The following is a 15,738-nucleotide window of genomic DNA, read 5'->3' on the forward strand; positions in this document are numbered from 1 at the left end:
CTGAATCCATCTAAACTGCCAAACAAAAAAATTAAAACAATGAGTTGCATGTTTGAAACTCAGACTTAGCATGTGGCTTGAACTTTGGGATTTTAGTCTTTGCAAACCATTTACATGCAAACAAACCTATAGAACACACTACAGGAAGTGGGAACAACCCAAAAAGCAGAATAGGGCCTCTTTCAGATCAATGTCCTGCACAGACCTCCCAGAGGTCCCTGGTGCAGGTTGATATAGTTGTACTTACGAGAGTGTCCGCTCCAGCCTGCTGCCCGTCGATCCGATGATCTCCCCCAGCGTGCAGAACATCTGACCCAGGAAGTCCTTCACAGAGGAGAGCAGCAGCACACAGTCAGTACTGCACATCAGTACAACTGGAGGACAAGGGTCATTTGGGGCAAATACGCTAGAATTTGCTATTGCTATCTTATCAGAGAAGAGACTGTTTTGCTTCACATGTCTGAAGGGGATGGTACCAGGATCAGATTAGATAGATAGATTGTGTTTTGAGAGAACAGTCACAGTCTCAGAGATTAGCGGTTCCATTTACAAGCCCAGATGATGTTTAATCTGTGGAACAGTGAAGATGCTGTATTTTGAAACCAGCTGCAGGAACAGCATGACAAGTCTTCAGGCTATATGTTTAACACAAAGACTTCAGAGAGAAATTCCCTTAAGGTAAAGTGCGTAATGTCAGCTTACCTTCTGCTCATCCAGGAGGGTATGCAGTAAGAAAAGTCAGACACAAGTTAGAGTAAAAGCTGTAAGACACAATAAAAACATCATTAAGTTAATAATAACAAATAACTTCCAAAGCGAAAGGTATAATGCCTTCATTTTTCAGATAAAGGCATTATACCTTTGACTGCTTCTTGTCTTTTTCAGGTCTCAATACCAGCTTGCATAAAATAACATATTCACATCTTGAAAGCTGCTTACATGTTTTGAAAGGTTGGAGCTCCTGGTATCCACATTATACCTGCAATTTAACAAAGAAAAAAGGAATTTGAGGTATTTTCATTTGGAATACGCACTGCTATACCTTACAGTATTGTAACAAAAAAATACAGTCTTAATGAAAAAAACAACCTTATTTGAACCTATATTCTTTGACAGGCAGCACAGAGATAATGTGCAGCCCTCCTGGAGTGTGCTGATGAAATACTTAGACATGCTGCGCAGAGAAGAGTGATGAAGGATAAACGTATGGATCTGGAGCAGCCACTTCCTCTCTGCAGCTTCTTTCTCTTTCGCACCTCCTCTTAAGAGCTTTCATCTTTGAAAAGGCTTTTGCTCATGTTTGACAAAGGAAATCTTCTGGTGTGTCGAGTGACATTTCACTCATATCATGTATTCTTCAGCTCCTCATCGCTGCGGATCTCTGCGCTCTTCTGCCGTCAGCATCTTTCTAAGGAGAAGACACTGAGCGCTGAAACCTGCTGCATCTTTACACCAGTTTTTTCCTCCTTCTCCAATTCATTTACACCTAACGTATGACATGAATGAACATCTACTAAAGGAGCTCCAAGCATGGACGCACATGAGGTATGCAAAGGGAGTTCTTAATGGACTCAGAGTGTGTGATACTGTACTGAGCTAGCTGCTTTAACTTCACTATGAAGATGATGTGAACATCTCAGAAGTGTTTCTCAGGGGAGCAGGCAGGCATGAATAAGATGAGTGAGAGCTGTAATATAGTATGTGTGTGCAGGAGCTCAGGGACTGCCTGCTTCCCTGTTAGCCGCTGGTAAAAAAAGACAAAAGCCAAGACAATAAATTATTGCTGTAGGAGTCTTCGATGTCTAGAACACGTTAAACAGCACAGACATGTGGAAGTTACTGAGGATTTGTACACACTAGCATGTCTGGACCTTCAAAGTGTTTTTCTGAATGTGTAATGTTTGCACTTTCAACCTTTTCTTTCGTTTTTTTCACAAGAAAAAGTACCCATCCTTGAAACTTAAATGATGACATTTCATGTCAAATAAAGTTGATTGATTGATTTTCATCACATTTGGTTTACACATAATTGATTTTACTGTACTTCTAGCATGACCCTTGGGTCAAATGTGTCCCAATTCTTTACCTACAATACCGATAATCAATCAATCAATCAATCAATCAATCAATCAATCAATCAATGTTTATTTATATAGCCCAATATCACAAATGTTACATTTGTCTCAGTGGACTTCACAGTTTGTACAGAATATCAGTATGACAATACGACACCCTCTGTCCTTAGACCCTCACATCGTACAAGGAAACACTTCCAGAGAAACCCCACAGTTTAAAGGGGAACATGGGAGAAACCTCAGGGAGAGCAACAGAGGAGGGATCCCTCTCCCAGGACGGACACACGTGCAATAGATGCCGTGTGTAAATCGAAGAGATAATACATTTCACAGTATAGGTAGACCAAATGTTTGGAAATGTATGTGTCTATAATAAGAAGATGAATCCACGAGGATGTCAACAATCCTGTGGGAGCCATTAGGGAAGTAGTATGATGAGAGTCAGGCAGGACCACAGTGACAGGTTCAGCCACGACTCGAAGTCCAGGACTCAGATCAGGACTCAGGATGGAGGATCCAGGACTCAGGATCCAGGACTCAGGATCCAGGACTCAGGATCCAGGACTCAGGATCCAGGACTCAGGACCACAGCAACAGGATAAGCCACGACTCAGGATCCCGGCGTAGATAGACACCAAAAAGACATTTGGGGAAGCTGGGTTATTGGGAACATGAGAGTACACAGGTACAGACAGACAGAAGGAAGAAGTAAGGTGTCCCCCGACAGTCTAAGCCAGGGGTGGGCAATTATTTTTTACAAGGGGCCACTTCAGAAACTCGAGCTGTGTTGGGGGGCCGAATCAAAAATAAGTTGAACTTAATTCTGCTCAATATACCAATACTGAAAAGGTGTTTTACAGTATGTTAAAGATAAGAAATGAATCAGCTTTATACAAAAAGAAATTAGTGCTTTTGATTTTTGTTTTTCAGTTAATTTTACTTGTTCAGTGAGAAAAATCCAGTCTGTCTTGGGCTTGAACAAGTGCACGGAAATCTGGTTCAATGTCTGAGGTGGATATGCGAAGGACAGCTGAGAGGTGATCATCAGTGATAGAGGATCTGTATCTGGATTTGTTGAACTTCATCACTGAGAATGTCTGTTCACATATGTAGGTAGATCCAAAGAGGACCATCATCTTCTGAGCACGTCTCCTGATGTGTGGAAAGTTCTCCTCTTTCAGGGAAGAGTAAAACTCAGGCAGTGAGACTGACCTAAAGTGCTCTGACAGAAGTGTGTCAGACTGCAGGTCAATGAGTTCAAGCTGAACATCACTGGGTGCATCATCCACATGGCATGTAAATGGGGAAAAGATCATGTTCATTTCATTCTCAACTGTTTTGAAGTCTTTAAATCGCCTTGAAAACTCACCATGCAGTGCTTCTAACATGGATGAGTACCTCTGGAGGTGATCAGCTGATGGTGTGGCTTCCTTCAGTGTTGGCAAGTGCGTGAGAATGTTGTCCTCCATTTGGCTTGAGAGAAGCTGCAGCTTTCTCATGAAAGCCTTCACTGCACTGTACATGTCATGCACAAAAAGGCCCTTGCCTTGCAGTTTGACATTTAGTTCACTCATTAGTGCAGTCACATCTACAGCAAAACCAAGGTCTGCCATCCAGTCTGCATCTGAAAGCTGTGGGATGTCGTTTCCTTTCTTCACACAGAAGTCTTGAATCTCTTCTCTCAGGTCCCATACTCTTTTCAGCACTTTGCCCAGGCTGAGCCACCTGACAGCTGCATGGTAGGGTATGTCACGATGTTCAGTCTCACTTTCCTCCAAAAGTGCAACAAACTGTCTGTGATTCAATGCTCTTGCCCTGATGAAGTTAACTATTTTAGTTACAACATCAACAACATGGTTAATTTTTAACACTGACTTACACAACACTTCCTGATGTATAATACAATGCAAAAATACCTATTTCTGCTCAGGGTTAATTTCTGTCACTTTATCCTGCATTCTCTTCAATAGTCCAACATTTTTCCCTGTCAGATTTGGACAACCATCCGTTGTCACGCCTGCCAGCTTGTCCCATTTCAGTCCCAACTTTTCCACACATGCATTTACCTCCGTGAACAAATCACTCCCTGTTGTTGTACCTTTCATTGACTGCATGGCTGCCAGCTCCTCCGTGATTTTGAAGTCTGTAGTTATCCCACGTAGGAAGATGAGTAGCTGGGCAGTGTCACGTACATCGCAGCTCTCATCCAAAGCCAAGGAAAAAAAGTCAAAGTTGACCGCTCTGTTCTGCAGCTGAAGCTCCAGATTTCCCGCGATGTCCTCAATTCTCCTCGTAACAGTGCGTCGGGAGAGCGGCACTTTCTCAAATGCCTCCTTTTTCTCCGGGCATATTAGTGTCCAACAAACACTCCTTAATGAACTCTTCGTCCGAAAACGGTTAACTTTTAAGACATAACTCGTCTTGACAGCTGCATCTCTGGATGTGGAATGTTTTGTGGAAATGTGTTGTTGGCTTTGCAGCTTAGCTAGCAAAGCATCCGACCCCTTTGCCCGCTCTTCCTCAGACAGGTTCTTGTATTTATCTGCGTGTTTGGTAGCATAGTGGCGACTCAAATTGTACTCCTTGAACACAGCGACCTGCGCACCACAAACTAAACACACAGCTTTACCTTTCACTTCTGTAAATAAATACTTAGCGGTCCATGTCTTGTTGAAAATACGGCATTCAGTATCGATCTTTCTTTTTTTGCCCTTAGCGGACATTTCGAGGACTAGCCGGCCAGCATCACTCGTAGCTGTTACGGCATGCGCGTTTACGTAAATAAATAAAAAAAACAGCAGCTTCCTTTTCAAAATAAAAGCAACACAGTTAGAAAAGTATTTACGCCATGCAAGCAATACAGCTGTGTTGCTTTTATTTTGAAAAGGTTGCTGTTTTTTTTCATTATGTTATAATTTATGATCAACCTCACACGGGCCGGCCAAGGCCGGCCAACGGGCCGGATGTGGCCCGCGGGCCGTAAAATGCCCACCCCTGGACTCTAAGCCATTATATTTATATAACTAACTAATGACAATCACCTCAGCCTCAGCTGTGCATTTTCTTTAGTTCTATATGTAGCAGAAAAGTGATAAGCATTGCCTTTTTGTGTTATATATTTCTTGTGAAACAAATACTACATCTCAAGGGTTTCCTCTAAAATATATATGATTTGTTATGCGACACCTCTTTAGTTTATGGGCTATGTAGTAAAAAAAACAAAAAGGGTAGTTATTACTCATGGTTTCCTCTAGCACATTCCTCAGCACAGGTAGCTGTGACAGGTGAGGGCTGTGCAAAGTGAGAAAACAAATAAGTGTGACAGGACTGACAACTGTGTGACGGACTGACCAACACAGCCAGCATCAGGAACATGTGTTAGTCCTCCACACTACACCAACTTAGAGGGTTCACAATTATGGGCTTATTTTGGGAAATGAATATAACCATAGCACCCACTTAGTTAATCACTTAGATTTATTTCTCTTCTGTTTACATGTGTCATAAACCGCCAACAGTCTATGTAGGCTGGCCAAAAGGGCAAAATGCAGTGCTCTTAAACAGTCCTTCGACACACTTTCATTACATTTCTATCCTCTTTATTTCTATGCTCACAACTCGTCTTCAATCTCTCCCCTCCTTGCCCTCCATTTCAACAGAAATCTCCCTCACCCCCCACCTCAACACGTCCCCATCTCCAACGATGTCACATTGAGCTCTGTGTGGAGTTTGGGTGGGATCAGATGAAATTACCTCACGGTATGATAAGCCTGTGAGGGATGCTGAATTAGATTTGAGTGTGGAGGAGTAATATAGTTGCAAAAAAAATAAATCGAATGACCTTGATTACCATTGCAGGCGTCGGGGGAGCTGGAGGGCTTTTAATAACAAATTATGGAAAACAGTGAAAATATGTCGCCTTCATATTTTGCCATATCTCTCCTTTCTTCCTGCTTTTGTATTTCTTTGTGCAAACCACATAGGTTTCAGATCACACAGTGTTCAACTACAGGGGTCTTTTGTGAATGAGATCCACACGCCTGATCCTCATCACTTAGAGTCTTCCTCAGGGATTCATGGCATCATTTTCACCAGAGACCGCTGAGTTTGTGTTTATTGAAAAGGATTTCCTCCTCTTCAGAGCCTAATGCCAACACATTCACGCAGGAAACTCAGCAGTAAGAGCGTTACACTGTGCAAAATGTGGAGTAAATCATTTAGGCTGATTCATTTAGTCACCATGGGGGTGATTAGTGCAGTGAAATCACATTACTGTTATGTAAGTGTCAGCCGGTGAAAACCAACACTGTAATGAGAGATATCTTTTTAAATCCATCATGATCCGCCATGAGGAGGCAAAATACATCAAAAAAGGCTGAACCAAGTAAAGGTGCAGCTCAAATGTTCCTCCTACTCTGATGTGACCTTAAAGAAATGAAATGTGTTGATTCTCCTCTCTGTAATACAATAATGTGCTTCAGTTTGGATCATTCTGCTTGTCTGTCCTTTCATGTGACAATGAGAGGAGGTTGACTCAGACTGGCATCCTTTCAGATCCATTTTAGGATTGATATATTTACCTTCTTTGTTTACTGTCTATGACTTTAGCCCTTAAGGCAGAACTTAAAGTGCATGCACTGTTATGGTGAATTACAGTGAGGAGCCGCTTTTAAAAATAGAAAATTAATATTCATATATATAAAAAAAAAAATGATTTAGCTAGAACATGGCTGTTATGCAAACAACGTATTCAGCCAGTATTCATATTATTGCCACAATCCTTTGGATGATTTTTTGTAATCTTTGGCGACTTTGTTTTGAGACCAAAGATGTTCTGATAACTCATTATTAGCTATTATTTTGTAAACCTATTTTTTTGAAATAATACTTGCCTACGACTGAAGTGTCTGGGTCCCTATTCCTCAATCTGCATATAGCTTATCAGGGTATTACATATCTCTATTTATTCTTAAAATTGGACTTGAATTTTGGAATACACTGAAATGATTGATTGGTTGATTGGTTGATTGGCTGATTTATTGATTGACTGATTGCCTGATTGATCTAAGCCTTGCATCAGATGCAGCTAAAAGAAGAATATTTCACTGTTTTGTAGAAATGTGGTACACACGTATGCATGCACCGTCGCCACTGATTTGCTACTGATATTCATGTCTCATCTCATTGTTTTTGTTTACCATTATCATCAGCCTGCTTTTCCCTCTCTTTGTTATGGTTTCAGAGCCAGGTCGTCACAAGACTTGAAGCCTTAATGTGAGAAATCCTCCTCTCTTCACAACCACTCAGGGATTCTCCACAGAGAATACACACAGAGTCCAGAGAGAATACGTGTCGTAGGTGCAGAAGAACTGGACATTGGACATGGGAGTATCGGGTCAGTAATGATTTTCCCACCCTGAGGAACATTACGTCACAACCAGTCAAACATGTTGACATGAGATTGTAAAACCTCTTGTGGCAAATTAGGTGATTTGTGATATTGGGTTGTAGAAAATAAAATGTTCTTGCCTTGAATTGAGAAATTATATATATATGGCAGGACATTATAATTACTTTGTTACAGTGTCATTAAACTTTAATGACATTTTAAAATCCCAGACCATGGACAGTGTTATAAAAATCACATGACCCATTTCAAACCTTTTCTCATTTGAGGAATTCCCACTGTACTTTATATATTTATAACTATGTAAACATTGTATACTTGCCTTGCATACACTTCATTGAATTTGGTCTGTAGAAGCTCATGATAATTGAAGCTGTGTATGGAAATGTGAGGTTTTGCGTGATGTGATGTACATATTTAGTTTGCATCATGGATGAGGCGTCTCTTAATCACAGTCTCGGTCTGAAACTGCAGTGTGAATATAAAACCTCATTACACACCACTGCACGCTGTGTTAGCTCGGATTCATTCCTTTAGGGTGCAGAAACAAAATGTATACCAGTCTTAATGACGTGTTTTCAACAATAAGTTGAAGTGTGATGGAAATATATGCTATCAGCACTCATGGCTAGATGTTTGTATTTGTTTGTCTGGGTATTTGCTTGCTTTGCATTGTACATTGGCGCGTTTCAGGTCCGTAAAGACATAAGCTGATAAACTAATTTAACAAGCTGTATGGAAATGTGAGGGCAGGCATGATGAGATTTACATATATTTACATAGTATTTCAGAGACCTTGGTCATTACTTAAATCAAATGTGCATAAAGCACAAGTAAACAATTGATTTGGAAAATGATTAGTTTCCTTTTCACTGAAGTGAAAACATGTTATATAAAGTAACGGCACAGTAACGCAAGATGCTGCCATTTGTGAAGGAAAGGCATTCATGATGCACTTCACTTGACAGAGTGTATGTGTGTTGTCGCTGTGTGGGTTATATGTTGCATTACTTCATAATTCAGCATTAATGATTGACTTTGTCAGGAGATTAAGACTAAGCGTGCAGCCGTCCCAGGGGAGGAGGCTCCATCCCAATGCTCAATGAACTGAATATTGAGGACTCTTATGCAGATGGTAGACCAACTGAGGTTCTGAATGAGTTTCCAGCTCATTATTTTTCCTCATTCATTACGATAGCTCTAGGAACAGTACAGCATTATTTTAAATGAATATGTACAGACCTGTTTGTCATTGTATAAGTCAGGCTATGCATTTGTCTCTCCGCAGCTCAAAATCTGTCTCAGTTTGGTTTACTGTGAACACTTATGCAGTGCAGGAATTTCGACTGTATTGTTATCTCAAATCGCTGAAAGCTGCTGTGCCCTCAACGGAAATAGTATCACCGCAGTTAACTAGCTAGCTAGCCAGTTATTTATCATCGACATATTGTTACAGACTGCTCGATTAAACATAAGAAACAGCACCAGAATATTGGCACATGACTTAAAAAGTGAACTAGAAAACCCACATTCCTAACTTTCTTTGCATAGTGCTGTGTGTACCGTAGCAACCTGGGGCTGGTCGTGGGACTTCCGAGTATAGAGCAGCTCTGATCAATAGGAGGGGTGTGATAGCCTCTTCTTTAACCTGGCCCCTCGCTGGTCTCTGCTCTGACCCCCCTCTAGGTCTTCGATTCTATGAAAGAATGAAGGCGGTGAAGTTCTAAGTTTGCCCTATCGTGTCTTTCTTTACCTGCAGCCTCCTCTGTGAGTCTCTTCACATTAAAGTGTAACTTCACACTTAGATCCAAGCCTAAATGACTCCAGTCATTTAGAAAAATAATAAAATGTGGGAAAGGGCTGAGAGGGGGGCAAGAGGGGATGTAGCGGAATGTGTGAGGCAGGAGCTGCTCAGTAAATAATATATTGGTTTAGGACAAACTTTTCTCACTCAGGGCCTCATACAGTACAGAAAAACATACGAAGGGCTGGGCCAATCACTAGCGATGAGGTTTATTGTCTCATAAGATAAACATTTGCACATTTGCATCGTATAGGTACATTATTCTTGATAATTGAATATGCTTTATGAAAAGAAAACACAATACAGCTCCCCATAGGGATTCATTTATTTTGTTACTAAAAGTGTTGGCAGCTCCTTCTCCCTTCACAGCCCTGTAGCAAAGGGTATATTTCAAACTGGTTTGTCATGTGTGGGCCATAATCCATTATCATTTTTAGAATTTGCTGCGGGCCAATTAAAAATGGACCACGTGCAGCAGTTGGTTTAAGAAAATGCTAAAATCAAGTACTTCCAAACGGAATCCTCTGATAACATTGAACTCATCAGACCTTTATGGAGCGAAGCTGACGCAGTAAGTACACATGACCTCATGTTGAATTTAGATCACAAAGCTATATTGATTCCCTTTCACCCCAAAGATGGTCTTTAATCCAGTATCTGCAGTGGATGTGGTGATATGGAACCATAAGAGCAGTGTTTAGTTACTGATGAACACACCCGAAAAAAAGTGGCCAATAAATCATGAGATGATTCCAGAAAAGAGAACAATTGCATTTGTGTTTTTAGACTTTGTACTTTCGGAATTAATTTTCCCCTTCTCTTTTCCCCTTAAAAATGCCTCAGTAATTACACTGGATAAATATATACATTTTCTTAAGTTATTAATGTTACTATAAATGTCCATTCAAGAAAGAAAAAAAACTACAACAATGTTTTAGTTATACTGACAGTGTATAAAGATATTATTTATAGATTATTTTGTCTAGTTTTCCATTTCATAATGTTTTAGGACTTTTTCAATGGTAACCCAAAGATATGAAGACATTGCTAACATACTGTGTGAGTATGCATATTTACTGTCTAACAATGACATGAGAATATGTTTCTATGGTAATCAGCTCTGACTGGAGGCATGTAAACATTGTTGGTATGAGTCAGCAATCCAATATAAGGCAGACTTGATTGACGTCATCCTCTGGTATAACACAATAAAAGAGAAGTTGGTGCTGTCGAGGGAAGAAAAATAGATGTTCCAACTTACACATCAAAGCGAAGGTTCTGCTTCTCTTCAAAGAAGAAATCAAGGACAAACTTCCTCACAAAGTCTGGGTTCAGTGTGTTATCGATCACTTCTGTCCGACCAAACTGGTAAAAAGAAATGAGAGATGAAGGAGAGAGTCAACAACTTACATATACACTGATCAATCTTTACATTTATAAGAGAGAAAAGTAACTAACAGTGCAGAAGGGTAACTCCTGTTCTGTTGCTTCTTTTAAACCTCTTGGCTCAATGTTGCATCACAATCTACTGAACCAGCAGTGACAGCATCGGACTGGGAGCAGGCTAACACAGGCTAACAGGGCAGCAGGGTAAGCAGCAGGCTAACAGGGCAGCAGGCTAACAGGGCAGCAGGCTAAGCAGCAGGCTAACAGGGCAGCATGCTAACAGGCTAACAGGGCAGCAGGCTAACAGGGCAGCAGGACTACAGAGTGTGAGCCTCCTGCTGGAACAGGCTGGCAGTCAAAAAGAGTAATTGCAGCAAGACAGAGAAAGGCCCAGGTCTGGTGGAAACACTTTACTCAGGCCAAGACCAAGCATGGTGGCGGCCTAACTAATATGATGTTTACATGAACTGTTACCGTTTATGTGTGAATCGCTGAGATCCAACAAACATGTTAAATGCTCTTCCTACCCCATAAAATACGTGGATTTCTTTAGAATTGAAATCCCAATGTGTTAACATCCATGTGTATGTGCCAGAAGTAGGAGGTTAAGCTTATAAAAGGGAAAATTACTTTTCAAAATCATATTATTTTTGCCAAGAGTCAGACGCTATTATACAGTATTTCACCTTAAAGCTGTTACAAATGTATTGTACACATGTAGACTATGCATGGATGTATAAATGGCACACAGATTGACCACAGTCTCAGTCCTGCGCTGTGCCAGTCATTAGATAGAACACTTTTTATTAGAGAAAGCTTCATCTCATAATGCAATGTGACTCTGGGGAGTCTACCTACAATTTCAAATACGTCACATGGCCTGATTAAACCAAAGCATATTTTTCATAGTTTTTGATGGTAGTGTGGAAATTGAGAAGAACGAACATGTCTTTGTTGAGTTTTTGATAAACTCAGCTATAGTTTCATGTATGTTTAAACGATTGGGAAAGTACCCGATTGGATCCGTTTTTTATAAAACATTGATTAGTACAGCTCTGCATGTTTAAATAATTGACAGAAATGAGCTGAGGCACCTGAACAGAGTACACACGTTCAGTTCATGTGGGGCCCCTGGTGGCCCTTAGCAGCTGCTTTGTTTATGTCACGCCTCGGGGAAGCTCTGCACTTTCTTCCCCCAATAAAAAGCAGGAGATACTATAGTTATACACAATCTATGACCACACTGCATTTACATCAGTTCATTTTCTTTCCTTATATTCAATTGATGTGGATACACACTAACCAACCTCTACATTATTTCACAGACTTAAAATGCCACAAACCTTTATTACATGGTGAAGAAGAAGAAGCTGGGGCCCTGAGAACTTCGACAATGTCACTGGTCATTAAAAAGACAAGAAATGGGTGGATGCTGTTTTATGATAAAGAACTGCTACCTCAATGAAGTAAGTAATACTTTCTAAAATAAAAAAATAGGGAGGAGTGTTGTAGGTTTGGGTAACAAGTCCAACACTGACAGACATGAGGGAGAAAGTACTGTAGGACACTGGTTTCAAATAATGAGATACACATACACACCAACTGACAAGTATCTTTAATAAACTCTGTTTTCGACAGCTTCTCTTTTTGTTTGGTATGATTTCAGTGCAGGTTGTTCTCTGTCACCCACCAGATAGTTGGCAGATCTTTTATTATTATTTCTCCACATTAATTTTTAAACTAGATTTTCTGCTAATTGCATCAAAAAGTGCCTGGAGCCAAATCCTCCAATGTGTTCCGACAGCCCACACAGTACAAGCTGCTGACAGTACCGTGTCGCAGGGAGGAAGCTTGTTTCCTCTGCTTGTGGACAGACAGCTACGCCAGAGTCCAGGCAGACGGAGGAGGAAGGGGGCGGCTGAGTGGGACCTGCAACCATATGGAAGATCTCCAACAGTGGCTGCACCCCAAACTGGCAACCCAGGCCTAAAGAAAGCTCCTCTGTCTTCAATCAGCTCGGATTATTCAAAAATAAAGAGCAGTGGTAAACACAGTCACAGCCAAACCACATGGCTCTGTTTCTGCTGTAACAAACAGTTAAAGGGAAGCCGCTAAAATAGAGAGGCAGCGAGATAAATAAGGTTTAGGATGCTCCCAGATAAACTTTTATCTGCTTAGAGAAGCAGAAGCGTGCTATGATATTTTCCAACTGTGCTTGGATGGAGGCTTTAGAGTTTATCTAGCACAGTTTCTAAATCTGTGATAGGATTTTTGCTCTATCGCTCCCAGCAACTTAAATGTTCACAGCAACTCACTCAGAAGCTCAAAACGGTATATTCCCTCTATGAGCATAGCAGAAACCGGTTTAAGTCAAAAGTAAATGCTAAATAATGTTTTGTGAAAATGGACAAACTGTAGCTGGAAACTCCAGCTGTTCTTGTTCATTGTCAATTTATACTACACAGACATTTAAGCACCACTAAATAAAAAGGGTAAAATAAGTTCTTACCAAATGTGTGTGCCCACTTCCTAGAGGTCATGATTGTTGAGCTAAATGAACTAACAAAGCTAACGTTAGCTTGCTAATATTTCTCCTTTGGTTGAAGGCGTAAAATGATAAGTTAAGATAAGATAACTGAGATAAGGTAAGACAAGCCTCTATTAAAATAATAAGTAAAATCAGTTTTCCACTGGTATTGTCTGCACACTTTACACAATACACACATGCATACAGATTAGTCTGAATACACATATGCACAAACACATTTATATTGAGGTGCCAGAGCGAAGAGGCTGCCAGGTTGTCCGGCGCCAGGGAGCAGTTGGGGGTTCGGTGCCTTGCTTAAGGTCCAAGGACTTGAACCGGCAACCCTTCAGTTCCCAAGCAAAGTCCCCCCACAAACACAATGCAATATCCTTTTCAATTTCAAAGAACACACATTGGGTTATTTACAGGTGTTGTTTTGTGTGGTAGAGGGTCGCTTTCATTGATGCGTTTTGCACCCCGGGCCGTTGTTTTGATATTCCGCTGAAGTATACGCTGTGACGTAATAACTATTTTTTCTTTTTTTTTTTCGAGAGAAGGGGTGGGGGTCAGAGGGGGTATAAAAGCCACGGCTCGCCACTGGATCATCAGAACTCTTTAGTTCTGATGATCTAAAGAGCAGATCGCGTTCACACCGGAATACGTCCCTGAGGGAGGATTAGGCAAATGAAGCCGCTGACGTCACTTCTTCTTCTTCTGCTTTGGGTTTACTGGCAGGCCGCAAACAACTTCACGGCGTATACCGCCACCCGAAGTCCCCGGCCGGAAGTCCCCGGAGTTGGGGACTGGCTTCAGTAGAAGCTGCTGGGACTCCCAGCAGCTTCTACTGAAGCCTTCCGAGTAAATCGCCAGAACGCCGACACCTCATCACTCCACCGCTTTTTTGTGTTGCCATAAATTAGCCCTACTCCGTTGGTGCGCTGGGCTAATGCTAATAATGCTAATGCCAGCAAATACAATGGCGGCTTCACAAAACCTTTCCGAGTTTTACGGGGCGTGGTTTGCAATCCGCCCAGCCAATCAGAAATGGGAACCTTTTTCTCCCATGAAAGTACCTGCTCTCTAGCAGGGACTAAAAAGGGGGTGAAAAGGTTCTCATTAACTAAGTTCTAGTTCCAGATTTTTTTGGTGTGAACGCAACATTTCAAGAACTATCGGAACTATACTGGGAAAAGTACTCCGGTGTGAAAGCGCCTAATGGTTGAAACATGGTTTTGTTTACATTGTGACTGGCTACATCACACTAGCTGTGATCTCATTGGTTGCACACCGTATGGTCAGCGGCAATCAAGGTCCACATTTTTATGGAAATCTTCCGTTTTACCCCCCATTAACTGCAGGGTTTTTCTGGGAGTTGTGTTGGTTCCTTGTTGGTTGTGAGGAACTAATGACAGAGGGTGTCATATTCATATTCATATTATGTATAAACTGTAAAGTCCACTGAGACAAATGTAAACGTTGTGATATTGGGCTATATAAATACACTTTGATTGATTTATTGATGCATCAAAGTTATGGTTTACTGTTAGTTGTTGTCAACTAACAGTAAACCACTTCTTAAATGGTGACATACAATGGTGTATGTCACCATTTAAGAAGGTGACATACACCTTCTTAAATGGTGTATGTCATTTGTGGCAGAGTTCTGAAGTGTCCTGGAGAGTTTTTTGCTTGCTTTTGTTTGGCCTTGCCTTGTCCTGCTATACTGACTAAAAGTATTTTTCTGTTTATATTTTTGTACGTTCTGCATTTGGGTCCACCCTGCTCTGCACTCAATCATGACAAATGTTAAAGATGCCGGCCATATATTGTGCCCATAAAAATGTTTTTTTCTTTGTGTACATTCATGCTGTAGCAAATTCAAAAACTACAGCAATGCACAACTACTACTGTTTTTGTTCTGTCCTGACATGTTTTTCACGTGGAACATGATGGACTATAGGAACCAGCAAAACAATGCAATGCAGATATTTAATATAACATTGCGCTACAACTCTCTCTACCGTGCTGCGACTTTAACCTGATGCATCACACTCTACAAGCTTCAAACAACTCAATATGTTCTTGTTTGGCCCTTACAGTGTGCCTCCTCTCCCGTGAGGCTGATTGAGGCTCCCTGAGATCTATATGTATGTGTTTGGACCCCCACTGAGGCAGGACTGATTTTCTGTGATAGCACAGAGCAGAAATGACTCTGTGAGAGAGAGTGAGACTCTGAGGCAGAGAGCAACACATCGTTCCAGGCCGACCTCCCAACGCGTCTCAGTTGGTTTTCCAATTGATGAATTCCTATATTTGGATGCTCAGGCTTCACAGAAGGGCTTAGCTTTTTATTACGCTCTGTTTGCTGTAAAGCAGTGTGATCACTGTGACCGTCACAGGACACTTTGCTTCACGGCTACTTAGACGCTCTTTAGTTGTGACCTTATTGGAGGAAAGCAAAGGCCATTTTTTACATTTTGTAATCTCAACTATGCTAAGAATGATAAATGCTTTTTAAAGGATTGCAGTTATTGTTAAC

The 15,738-nt window shown here is 41.1% G+C and overlaps 1 protein-coding gene across 1 annotated transcript in view; it reads right to left on the minus strand.

Annotated features, from left to right (window-relative positions):
• Window positions 1-243: 243 nt before the first annotated feature.
• LOC117493577 (copine-8-like) overlaps window positions 244-15,738 on the minus strand; it is a 66,059-nt gene continuing 50,564 nt past the window's right edge. The window contains exons 4-6 of the mRNA XM_034144209.1: window positions 10,548-10,651; window positions 940-979; window positions 244-324 (exon numbers count right to left, since the gene is read on the minus strand). Coding sequence (XP_034000100.1) covers window positions 244-324; window positions 940-979; window positions 10,548-10,651 — 225 coding nt within the window. The remainder of the gene's footprint in view (window positions 325-939; window positions 980-10,547; window positions 10,652-15,738) is intronic.

The sequence above is a fragment of the Trematomus bernacchii genome, unplaced genomic scaffold (genome assembly GCF_902827165.1).
Source record: "Trematomus bernacchii unplaced genomic scaffold, fTreBer1.1, whole genome shotgun sequence".
Classification (NCBI taxonomy): Eukaryota; Metazoa; Chordata; class Actinopteri; order Perciformes; family Nototheniidae; genus Trematomus; species Trematomus bernacchii.